The sequence below is a fragment of the Ptychodera flava genome, chromosome 8, assembly GCF_041260155.1.
Source record: "Ptychodera flava strain L36383 chromosome 8, AS_Pfla_20210202, whole genome shotgun sequence".
NCBI classification, from domain to species: Eukaryota; Metazoa; Hemichordata; class Enteropneusta; family Ptychoderidae; genus Ptychodera; species Ptychodera flava.
The window spans coordinates 8468146-8480542 of NC_091935.1; the positions used below are offsets into that span (position 1 = coordinate 8468146).

The 12397-nt window shown below is 35.6% G+C and overlaps 1 protein-coding gene across 2 annotated transcripts in view; it reads left to right on the plus strand.

Annotated features, from left to right (window-relative positions):
- Nucleotides 1–11121, plus strand: part of LOC139138384 (UDP-N-acetylglucosamine transporter-like) — an 11631-nt gene extending 510 nt beyond the window's left edge. Inside the window, exons 2-8 of one of the 2 annotated variants that reach the window (XM_070706748.1) lie at nt 698–887; nt 5191–5345; nt 6033–6155; nt 8486–8657; nt 9243–9361; nt 9806–9939; nt 10505–11121. In XM_070706748.1, the coding sequence (XP_070562849.1) occupies nt 698–887; nt 5191–5345; nt 6033–6155; nt 8486–8657; nt 9243–9361; nt 9806–9939; nt 10505–10598 (987 nt within the window). In that variant the 3' untranslated portion in view covers nt 10599–11121. Of the gene's footprint in view, nt 1–694; nt 888–5190; nt 5346–6032; nt 6156–8485; nt 8658–9242; nt 9362–9805; nt 9940–10504 lie in introns of both variants that reach the window. The other variant, XM_070706747.1, reaches the window with a different exon arrangement.
- The last annotated feature ends 1276 nt before the right edge of the window (nt 11122–12397 follow it).

A 12397-nucleotide genomic window follows, 5' to 3' on the forward strand; every position in this document is an offset into this window, starting at 1 on the left:
CGGACAAATTTTATCAATGTTGCATACATGGCCGTTTTTGCAGCTTGTACTCTGAGTCATGAATATGCCTTTTAGTATTCATTGTTACACTAGCAGTCGCGTACTAAGATGTGTTTTCATGGTTTTTGCATGCGTAATTTTCAAAAGCGTAATCTAAAAATGTGGACAAATATTTATTTTTGCATATTAATGAGAGAACAGTGACGTAAACTGTGATCAGCGCTATTGGCTAACAGGTTCACTGCATGCTGCAGGGACAAAAATTAAAAAAAAAATAGTGTGGTGACAGGTGTATAAAACTTTGCATAGCTTTATGAGTACCTTAACCGTTAACACAGTGCTCATGTACAGATGTCAGTCAAAACAGGAAAAAGCATTGATGATGATATTTCTGTAAGGTTTTTATGCGCAATTGTTAGATAACCAGACTGTCCCTTGTCTACACTGCAGCTGCAGTCAATTGTATCTGATACGCTGATGGTACAAAATATAGGAACTGAATGAGTGATGTGCATTCAATGAAAGACAGTGAGAGCATTCGTGATGACTTAATTATCAGGAGTCGAAATCAGGAATTGTGCCTGATCACCAAGATGCCACATTTTAAAGCTGTTATGAAACATTGAAATCCACCCCCCCCCCCTTTAACTTCGCTAATTACTGTGGTAATCAAATCTTTTGTCATCTTTTCCAGAAGATGGGGTCAAATAGGTTGAAATACCTGTCCCTGGGCATACTGATATTGCAGACCACGTCAGCAGTACTGGCAATGAGATATTCCAGGACTGTTAAAGGAGATGGTCCCCGCTACTTGTCATCAACTGCTGTGGTGATGTCTGAAGTCATGAAGATTGTTGCTTGTGTAATATTGGTCTATTTACAACAAGGTATGGTAGTAATGTGTCATTTTGGTGGCAGAGATGTCATCAGTCTTGCTTGAGATGCAAAAGCCGTACACGACAAAGTATAGATGCATTTCAGAGGATAAATTATAGATACGGATGGAACCTCTCTGGACAGTCATTTAATCAGAACAAATGCTGCAGGTCAAGGAGAACCTCACCTGTCTCTGCCTGCCTATTGAAGAAAAACTTCAAGCTGGAAGTTACAACTTAAATAGAATTTACCAGTCAAAATTAAAAACAGCTCTCTATTATAAAGGATACTTTTATGTGTCCTGACCAGAGATTTCACAAAATATTTAGCTTGTGAATGTTAACCCTTTGAGTGCTGTAACTTTTCCCACCAAAATTTTAGTGCAACATTTTACCAATTTTTGTGAATTTTTCTGTAATTTTTCTGATAATTTTGGACAAGACGGACATCACATTTCATTGGTTACAGTTTTCATCAAAATTTTGGCAAAATTCTGAAAAACTTTGACCGGAGTAAATTTCATAAAGGCAACAAAAAAGTGACTTTTGCGCTCAAAGGGTTTAATTTGTAGAAAACTTTATTTACATCAACACAACACAAGCAAGTTTCTAATAAGAGATTACCTTTAGATCCATTTGTGCTCTTTATTCGTGCATAAATTTGAAAAATCTAATCACAACTACACAACTCAAAGAGGCTTTTGAGTTTAGATTGTCCAATTGATAATCATTAATTGTTACATAACTCAAAAAGAGGTTTGTTTTCATATGGGATTCAATCACCTATGTGCCAGACTGAGAAATCTAGTAGATCTCTCATGTTGGATTAGGATTAGGATTAGTTTGGAGAAGTTGTAATACGAACAAATTCCAGCTCTGGTATTTTGCCTGTCTTTGCAAGTGCACATTAGGGGACGACTGCATTAACTTGCATGGTACCTGAAACCTGAGTGGGGCGACTCGCAGCAATTTCGAAGCTGTTATCCAATTGGGTGGCTGAATCTTACCAAAATATTGAAAACAATACAAATAGACTCCCTAAGTGGCTGTGAATAGTGACAATCGACCAATCAGATATAACCTTGCAAACACGCTGCGAGTCAGCCGACCTGAGTCCTTGCCTGAGCAACTCGGGTGACAAACAGAAGACTTTTAATCCCCAAGGTGTGAATGTTCCATTGTTATGTTTATCTAATCCAGCTGGTGCTATTGTAGTGCCATTGTAGGAAAGGCAGGTCTGTGAAATTGATCCTCTAGGGAAGTAGGGTATTCCTAAGTTAATGGAGCCTTCCCGTAATGATTACTTTGTCTGTCTATGCTCTTCAAAATAAATGTTTAGGGACTGTTGTAGTGTGAAGATCTATGATAGACGCAAGAAGCTAGATGTAATCTTTAGATTCTGTCCTCTTCAAAGACACAAAACCAAGTTCATTTACTTCCACTCTCAGACTATTATATCGTGCATAATACAGCATATTTTTATCAAAATCACTTTTTTTGCAAAGATTCATTCAATTTTCATTAATTGGTAAACCCATGATTTGCTTCCTAAAAATTATCATGTGTGTGTCTCTCTATCCAAGCAATTAACCGTAAGTGGTAACCACTGGTCTCAAAAATATTGATTGTATAAGCTCTCAGGGCCACATAGGATACTGCACACTGCTTCAATAGTCTGTTCATAGAAATGAAACTCATAGGAAATTTATTAATTCAGTGAAAGTACCAGCAGTTTTCGTAGAAAAGTCTTTGAAATCATTCAATTTGCTAAGAATACATGCATTTCCGACCGACAACCAGTCAGCAAAGCTACCATCTGTTCATTACAATCACCTTACATGTACAAACGATAAACCTTCTCTGGCCATAAGGAGAAATAAATCATCAGAAATTATTCCTCAAAAAATCTAATCCAGACAGCAAAGCTACCATCTGTTCATTACAATCACCTTACATGTACAAACGATAAACCTTCTCTGGCCATAAGGAGAAATAAATCATCAGAAATTATTCCTCAAAAAAAATCCTGTATATTTAGAGAGACAGAATCATGAGAAATGAGAAAAATGGAAGAATGTATTTTCTCATTTTGCATAATCTGTATCAATATTTGGAAGTAGCAGACTGTTCAGATCCACCATATCCTTATTATGCCTATTCATGTGTTTCACTGATATCTTTCACCCCAATTTTCCTGTCCAGAGGTCCAACTTTACCATAGAAAACAATGGGTTTGGTTCAAACCACTGTGGTGAAAGGGTTAGTTCCAGAACAGTACAAACCAGCATAGACACAGTCTAGCTTACTTCATAATACTTGTTAGTTTATTTTTTAGGATACAGATTTTGTAATTTTAGACCAGTAAAAACTAGTGAATTCAGTGAAAATGCTACAGTGGAATTTGATTGAGTGTCCGGTTTGCCTTGCAGAGCTCGACGAGTCTACATGTTGTTTATCATTAGAAAAGTAAACATTTGCAACAAATTGAGTCTTTGGTTTTAGATCTCACCGTCACAGTGCAGGGCGAATGTTTCCCATACACTGTCTAGTCTACAATCGCGACAGTCATTTCAGCATGCCACTCACAACAAGCTTAACACTGTACTATATTGACATATATCATCAAAGTTTTCTTTCAGGTATTTATTTTGATTTGGGAACTTTATGAAGAAACAAGTAAATCCTTTTCAAAAATAAACGTTTCTTCTCCTCCCGATGTCAGCAATCACGACAAAAGTTCCTTCAGCATGCAGTCTGTAGCATAGCCAGTGCAGTCTACTCTATCAACAAGTTTGACACCTTTCCTTTCAAGTTGATCGGGAACTGTATGACTATTATCAACCAGAAAATTCTTAACACTCCTGCATGAAACTTTTTTCCTGCTTTCTCTTTATTTCAGATAAATGGAACTTTCTTCATTGACACTTCTCTCAAAAACATGACACAGCTCTAAAATAGACTGGAAGAAAAGTGTTGATTTTACACATGCAAGTGCAATTCTCAATCAACACAGTACATTTTGTGTCATTAAATAACACACCTAGTGTTTCCGAAATAATTCACTATATTTTAGCACGTAATTTCCCGGACGGCATCACACACGGCAGCGGGTTAGTTAGCATGGAGGAGACAGCGATATCTCTTTGCTTTCAAAATTTTCTTCACCGTGCTAAAGCAATATCAACTGGGTTCAAATCGGGGAATACCCGGGGTAAAACTATACTCTTTTTCAAGGGTTTCAAGCCAGTAGAATAGAATCAATTCAACTTCGTTGCGATGAATCGGTGCGTTGTCAGCGATGTACAGTGCTGTAAAATGTTAGCTTGTTGCAGAGCACGCTGTCCATCCTCGCCAAACGATTGCACAGCTTCTTGGTTAAAATGGACATATTCGTTGGTGTCAGAGCGGCAAACTCCAAACTCGGGCCTAGTCGAGCCAAGCTTACCCTCGCTTAGCCCAGCTGAACCCTTTAGGTCATAGATCGAAAATGTCCGTACGAGCTGTACGGCTTTTCTTTCGTAGTACGACGTAATACTGCACGTCGTGATTGTAGACTAGAAAGTGTGTGGGAAACGTTCGCTGCGAGCTGTAATCTAACACCAAAGGCTCAATTTGTTGCAAACGTTTACTTTTCTAATGATAAGCAACATGTAGACTCGTCAAGCTCTGCAAGGCAAACCGGACACTCCATCAAATTCCACTGTATTCTAGTACAACATGCACAGACTAGAACACAGGTCTGCAAGCTTCAACAGCTTTGGCATACAAATAAGTGGAAGGAACTACAGCATCAGAATCATTTGCATTCATCGGAAAAAAAAATCCTGAGGTTACCACAAATTCATGACACCATAGGTTTTGCAAATGTTTGTTTGACTGTTTTTCTTCACACAAAGCAATAAGCCAGGAAACATTTTAAGTGATTTGACACCCAGTAAGCATGCTCCATGGGTGTATGTCAGTGTTCCATATAGAAAGATAAAATACTTAGCTATAGTTATTAATGACGTTACTTGGCAACCAATGATTTCAACATACGTGTATGTTTGCATGAATAAAAGCAAAATTACAAGATGTAATCTAATGTAGGTTTGAAAAAAGGTAAATGAAAAAGTCCCTTTAAGAGTTTTGATAATTTTTAAACTTCTTCCTTTGTTTTCAAATGTCCCCAAATAATATTTTTAGTGTTCCAACGTTATACAGTGTTTGACAAAATGAAAGTTTCAAATGATTATCTAAATTTTATTTGAAAGCAGTAAAGGACTGATTTCATTAATGTAGTAGAGTCAATGTCTTGTGTGATTTTCCCACACAGGGAGTGGTATACCTGGTTTTGTTACAACGATAGAAGCAGAGATTATCAACAAACCGATAGAAACTCTGAAATTGGCTATTCCATCGGGTCTCTACACGATACAAAATAATCTATTATTTATAGCTTTATCAAATTTAGATGCTGCAACTTACCAGGTAAGAAACTTGTGAAAAAAAAACAAAATTTTGTCAGTAGTGTATGTTTGTGATTATTTCTTGTTCCATTCAAGTTTTTTTTAATTCAAGGCAATTCATTGTGATTTTCATTCAGATGGAAAGCCAGCTTTTCCTTTTAGACCAAATAAAAACATTGTGTTTCTAGTAACATGCCTATGAATATTAGGGTAGGTGAGTCAGAGGATTTTTAAATATTTTTCTCTGTGTTTGGCTGAGACCCATAAAATGGGGTTTAAATTTAGAGAATTTACTCAAAATATTTTGATAATGCAAAAAAAATGTCTGCGGTCGGCCAGTTTTTCTTGGGTACATTGTAGGTCAGGTTACCGGAAATACACATATCAGCACAACTTGTATGCCATTTATGTAATGTTCAATGTTATCGCTGATGACCAAATTTTGATATGGAAAATACTTTATATGTCAGCATTCTTCAGTGAGAAGAACATGAAAATATACCTACCAGTACGTGTAAAATGATGAAATACATTGTGAAATGTTGTAGCTATTGCAATTATATCCCAACACTGGCAAAAATAGTGCACATTCTCAATGACAAACTGAAAAAGTAATATCAGATATATCCATTATTTTCCTCTTCGATATCACCTCAGTTTTCAGTATTTTCAATACTGTGCATATCATGTAATATTGTGTATTTCACAGGTTACATATCAACTGAAAATCTTAACAACAGCCATGTTTTCCGTATTGATGCTCGGAAAGAAGCTAAACACCCTGAAATGGGTGTCACTAGTCATGCTGATGGCTGGGGTAGCTTTAGTACAGGTAAAAGAAGTGACTTTTTTTCATTGCATATATATTACCCTAGGGCATTGTGGGATATCTCTTGTAAGTAAATAAGCTAGGTATGAATTTGTAGAGGTCAGGTTTTTTGTAAACAGCAGAATATCAGCAAATGTTACAAGGGGTTACCCTGCAATTTGCTGGAGTTTCTCTCTAGAAAGAGTCACAGCCATGTTAGAGGACTGTTATCAAACTGAACTTTCAGTACCTCTTTGGTATATAATATTGCTGCCTCATGAATCGGCCAGTAACCATACATTTTAACAGTTGTTTGGTATATTTGCTCTATCTGACTATCAATTTCCTTTCAACCATGTTTTCTTGTTGTATATCACATATATTCAGCTCTTTGATAGACTGTATGTGTGAACTGCATTGTTATCATTGACAATGTAATTCAAGTCCAAGTGGAAATACAGTTGACAGCATGAACAAAGCACATAATAGACAAAGAGGCTGCCTGTGCAAGCCAAGTACTGGGTATTTCAGCACACTGTAGGAATTCAACCAAGAATCTGGTTGATACATATAACAAAATATTGAAAATATTGTTTAGAGTTAGAATTACTTTGATAATAGACAGCCACATGCTTCCCTTTTCATATGCTGTATTTCAAAAGCTTTTTGAAGAATAGTACATATGGTCTTTTTGATTGAATAGAAGGATTTTACATAGATATTTGATAAAGCCAAACTCTGTTATTAGCTTAATACCTGTACACGTAACCATAAGGCCAAAGAAATTTCTGGTCATGGCTTTTTTCCAACAGTTGAGTGACAGTGCACGTTTTTGAAATTTTTATTTCGTTTGTTATCTTTCGGTGAGTCAGTCTGCTTTCCAAATTTATATAGTGAACAGATAATTTTCATGTGTTTTTCATGTAAATTTTGTTAGTTTAAATGCTTGATAAATGTAGTTTGTATATTATAAAAGCACATTACAGATCTTGTATTTTCAATACTTCATTTTCTCCGTTGATGATCTTTGCTTCACAGAAACCAAAAATGGTTGAGGTGAATGCTTTCAAATAATGCGCATGGACTAGAAAAAATGCTTTCCTTGTACCTAATTGGGTTTCTTGAACATACCTGCTATTTGCATATGGTTCCTTTGCTTCAAATAAGAATCTTTAACCTTTTGAGAGCTATAATTTTCCTGCCAAATTATAGTGCAACATTTACCAATTTTTACAGACTTTTCTGTATTTTTCAAAATAATTTTGGACCGAATGGACATAACTGGCTTGCCACAGTTTTTAGTCCCCACGGACACCGTCCGGGGGGACTTATAGGTTTGGTCATGTCCGTGCGTGCGTGCGTGCGTCCGTGTGTGCGTCCGTCCGTGCGTCCGTCCGTTCACGCAGATATCTCATAGATGCCTGGAGCGATTTCATTCAAACTTGGTACAAGGATTACTTCATATGTCATACAGATGCACGGTGATTTGTTTCGTGATACGATCCAATATGGCTGCCAGGCGACCATTTTATTACGATTTTTTCATGTACAGAGCAACAACTCAGGCATGTTTCAACTGATTTTATTCAAAGTTGGTACAAGGAGATTGACCAATGTCATCTATATGCACTTCAATTTTTTTGGTGATACAATCCAATATGGCCGCTGTGCGGCCATTTTGTTACGATTTTTTCATGTACAGAGCCATAACTCAGGCATATCTCAACCGATTTTATTCAAACTTGGTACAAGGACATTGACCTATGTCATACACATGCACATTGATTTGTTTTGTAATACGATCCAATATGGCCGCCGTGTGGCCATTTTATGGCGTTTTTTCATGTCCAGAACCATAACTCAGACATGTATCAAGCGATTTTATTCAAAGTTGGTAAAAGGAGATTGACCAATGTCATACATATGCACGTTAATTTGTTTTGTGATACGATTGGTCATACATTTGCACGTTAATTTGTTTTGTGATACAATTCAATATAGCTGCTGTGCGGCCATTTTGTTATGATTTTTTCATGTCCTGAACTCAGACATGTATCAAGCGAATTTATTCAAAAGTATTTTTATCACAGTATTTTTATCACAGACCTAATGAAGAGGACTCTATCCTCTCTGAGGACCTGTAATCAAAGTACCCATTAACAAGTGGGGACTGTGTCATCATCGATGACTTATTGATCAAAATTTTGGAAAAAATTGTCCATGTCAGAAAAACAATTGAATAGGTGATATTTTGTACAGGTGATAAAAATTGACTTTGGCTGTCAAAGGGTTAATGTCCCTGACTCAAAACAGTGTCATTTTAAAGATGAAGATCTTTGTCACTCTAACCCCAGATGCCAGCAGAGGACTCCAGTACGGAAGAAAAATCATTGTCAACGACCAGTCAGGTAGTGGGTCTTATAGCAGTGTTGAGTGCTTGCTTTTCCAGCGGTTTTGCCGGTGTTTATTTTGAAAAAATTCTCAAAGGAACGAAACAGTCAATATGGCTAAGGAATATACAACTTGGTAAGTTCCAATGGTTACTGTCCAACAATTAATCTTAGTCTGTAATACAATTGATGTAATAGAGAATTTAATTTACCTTTCAATCTTGAAAGCAGAAACATTGACATACAAGTACGCCGATGCTTTAGTCCAATTTCAGCTCTTTTGTTGCATTTTGATGCTTAGCAGCATTTGTAAAGTGTGTTTGTCTGTATTCACAGTCCGCATGACAACATACGGCAGGTATAGTGTAATTGTTTTTACTACGACCAAATGACACATGTTAATAGATCGAAAAGTCGAAAAGTCAGGAAAAGTCAAAATCATTTTAGATGTGTAAATTATTAATCCAGATTTTGTTGCCTGTGAGTAAACCAGGACGTAGAGATCAACTTATGTCCTTTATATTCAAATAAGTGACAGTTTTGGAATACTCAGTAAATTATTATGAGACAGTGACATTAAATCTTATTAAATTATCTCTCTTTCACGCCGTTGAAAAGCTGTGTTAAGTGTGAATATTTTCACACTTAAACTGTTTTATGATGTCTCATTGTTGCCATGGTAATATAGATCAATGTCACTACTGTTTTTGTTATGTCACAGGTGTGTTTGGTACTTTGTTTGGTTTGTTGGGGGTGTTCTGGTATGACGGAGAGGCAGTTAAAACAAATGGATTCCTCCAGGGTTACAACAATATGACCTGGGTTGTCATCTCACTGCAGGTAAAAAAAAAACCAATTGCTAAATGAGTCTGTGACTGTATGTTAGAGTTCACCTGAGTAAAACTCAACCATGATCATTTAAAAATTCAACCTTACACCCTTGAAAAAAGAACACATTATGTCAGAGAAAGCACTATCATTCCTTGCAGTGAAATTTAAGCAAAGAAAACTAGGATTGTCTCACATTAGATACTCAAATATCTGTTACAATGGTGTATAGCATAAAGTCGCATACATTTTACTGGGCCTGTTTACATTTATTCTTGTCTACCACTCAAAATACTCCCTGTACAAAATACAGTGTGTGCCTTGAACAATTCTAACTCAGTCACAAAAATAAAACAGGCTACCCAAAGCAGATAATAACTGAAGACTGAACATTGTGTTGGTCATCATATTTCTGTTTGAAGATGTCGGTATCTTACCATGAATAATTTATTCCAGGCATTCGGTGGATTGGTCATAGCAGCAGTTATCAAGTATGCAGACAATATTCTCAAAGGTTTTGCAACGTCTCTGTCAATAATATTATCAACAGTAGTCTCCTATTACTGGCTCAATGATTTTGTTCCAACGATGTAAGTATCTGAGTTCTCTTGATTACAATTTTAGCCGTGTTTTATAATAGGTAGAATGCACCTCAGGGACAGATATTTGGACTTTTGTGTTTTAACAAGTCGGTCTTTTCTGATCAACCACTTGTGGGAGGTTATTTTGAAGCTCTTTGTGTAAGAAAAATTTTCACTGGCTTAGTTTATTGAAAATTGAAGTTTTTTTAATTTTTCCTCAAAGAGTTAACTCGGCCATTTTAAATTTCAAATATTGGCAAATGTTAAGTAATTTGTTTCCCTAGTACCAAATATTGCACGGTGACCCTTGACCCTTTTTATTTTTTATTTTGTAAAAAAAGGGTTGAAAGTTCCATTGATTAAAGTTTTAGCAAAAATGTAAGTCTTCCACTGTCAAGGCAAAAATGATCAAGGCAGCATGGAAATGAACCAGATTAGCATATTCCACTGAGCTGCAAGACAATTAAATGTACCAGTGTATCAAACTGTAACTAGATTTGCATTCACATCATATCTGAAGAAAACAACTGTATGTTTCATGAAGGTGTATTCTGTTCTGGTTTATGTCACACAGATATTTCTTCATTGGAGCTTCATTTGTGATAGCAGCTACATTCCTGTACAGCCGGGAACCAAAAGTGATCTCTGGTAAGCCTATTCCAGTCTAGTCTGGAAATCAGGCATGTTTCCACACACCACAATCGCCTTTCCCCACTAAGTCGATGCATTGGTATATCGGAAAAGTCATCACAAGCATTATGTCGAAGTTGTGCGATTTAGAAGAGTTTACAATTTCGCATAGGTTTGCAAGTGACCTTTTACAAGATGGCCTTTGACATTGTGACCACAAGACTCATCATTAGAATGTTTAAGCCTCATTAGAATGTTTAAGCCAGATAAACCGCATGCCAGTGTAAAAATTGTACCTGTACCGTTTTAGTGAACACAGATAGTCAATTTCTGCCAAACCCAAAACTATTGAAAATGATTGTTTACAGCAACATCTGAAAAAATGTACTTTTTTAGAATTGCTGTTTATCATTCAATGTTTATTTTTGAGGTGCGTAAATACTCTTTGGTGGGTCTGTAGCTGTGAACATGTTCTGCAACTAAGTTCTTCCCTCCACTATGTCACAAACTGCCAAGACATGTATTAATGTGAATTTGTGTGTGTGTGGTGTGTGTGTGTGTGTGTGTGTGTATATATATATATATATATATATATATATATATATATATATATATATATATATATATATATATATATATATATATATATATATATATATATATATATATATATATATATATATATATATTACATACAAACTTTTCAAGTCTAGTTTTACTTTTACAAATTTTTTTTTAGTAAATTCACATATTTACGATTATAAAATGGTCTTTTACAACTTTTTAAAGAATCAAATCTTTTATCCAGAAGAGCTCCAAATATTATATTGCAAAAATTATACAATTAATCTGTAATCATCTTTTCAGAATTACAATTGAGTGTCAGTATAAACCTTTGTATTTGCATTACAGAATATATTACAGAGAATAGAAATAAAATTGATCGGCAAGTTTTCATGATAAATTTTATGACAATGTATTTACATTCTAGACATTGGCAATGAAAGCTGTGATCTCAATAGGGCAATTATTCTGGCCATGAGATATCAAAATGGGCCATGCAATCACTGAAAAAGGTTCGATAATTGAAATGGCATTGTCTCTCGTAACATATGCTGAACATGTCAATTTAGTACCAAGAGTACTATGATACATTTTATGTTGCACTTATATGTTTATCTCATAAAATCAATCTAAAACAAATGACGCTTTCACAGAAGTTGCATTTTGATGGCCCACTGCATTGTCACTTCGTGAGATTGCAGAGTCATCAGTAGCACTCTTTATACCTGACTTAGGGAGTACAGACAGGATCTTACCACAATGAAGGTAGTGTAGTAACACATGCCTAGTTTCTCTCGACTCCCTAGAATAGTAACAATGAGTAATCGCAAACAACACACCTTTGAAGTGTTTCCACTCAAAAATGGAAACAGTCTTTGTCTCATACAGTGAACAGGATTTATTAATAGATTTGACATCAAAATGCAATGTTTAAGAAATGTTACAAAAAAAGACAATGCCACTGTAAGACAGCTAGCATTTATTGGTTAGATAAGGCAGCTTTCATTTGCAAGATTAATGTCTCACAAAGTTGTACAATGACAAACAGTAGGATTGCAACGAAGATACATGATGCTACATAATTTTATTTCTACAACACATCACAAAACTCTTAATCTTTTTTACTAGAACTCTGTTTCAATTTTATGAAATTGAGTTTTAACCACAATCTGTATACTTCTTTTCCATTGGTGTGATTTTGTTTGAAATCTTTTTGCTGTCAAATTTTCTCAATTGTTGGGATTTTGAAGTGCTTTTGTTTACTTTCACATTT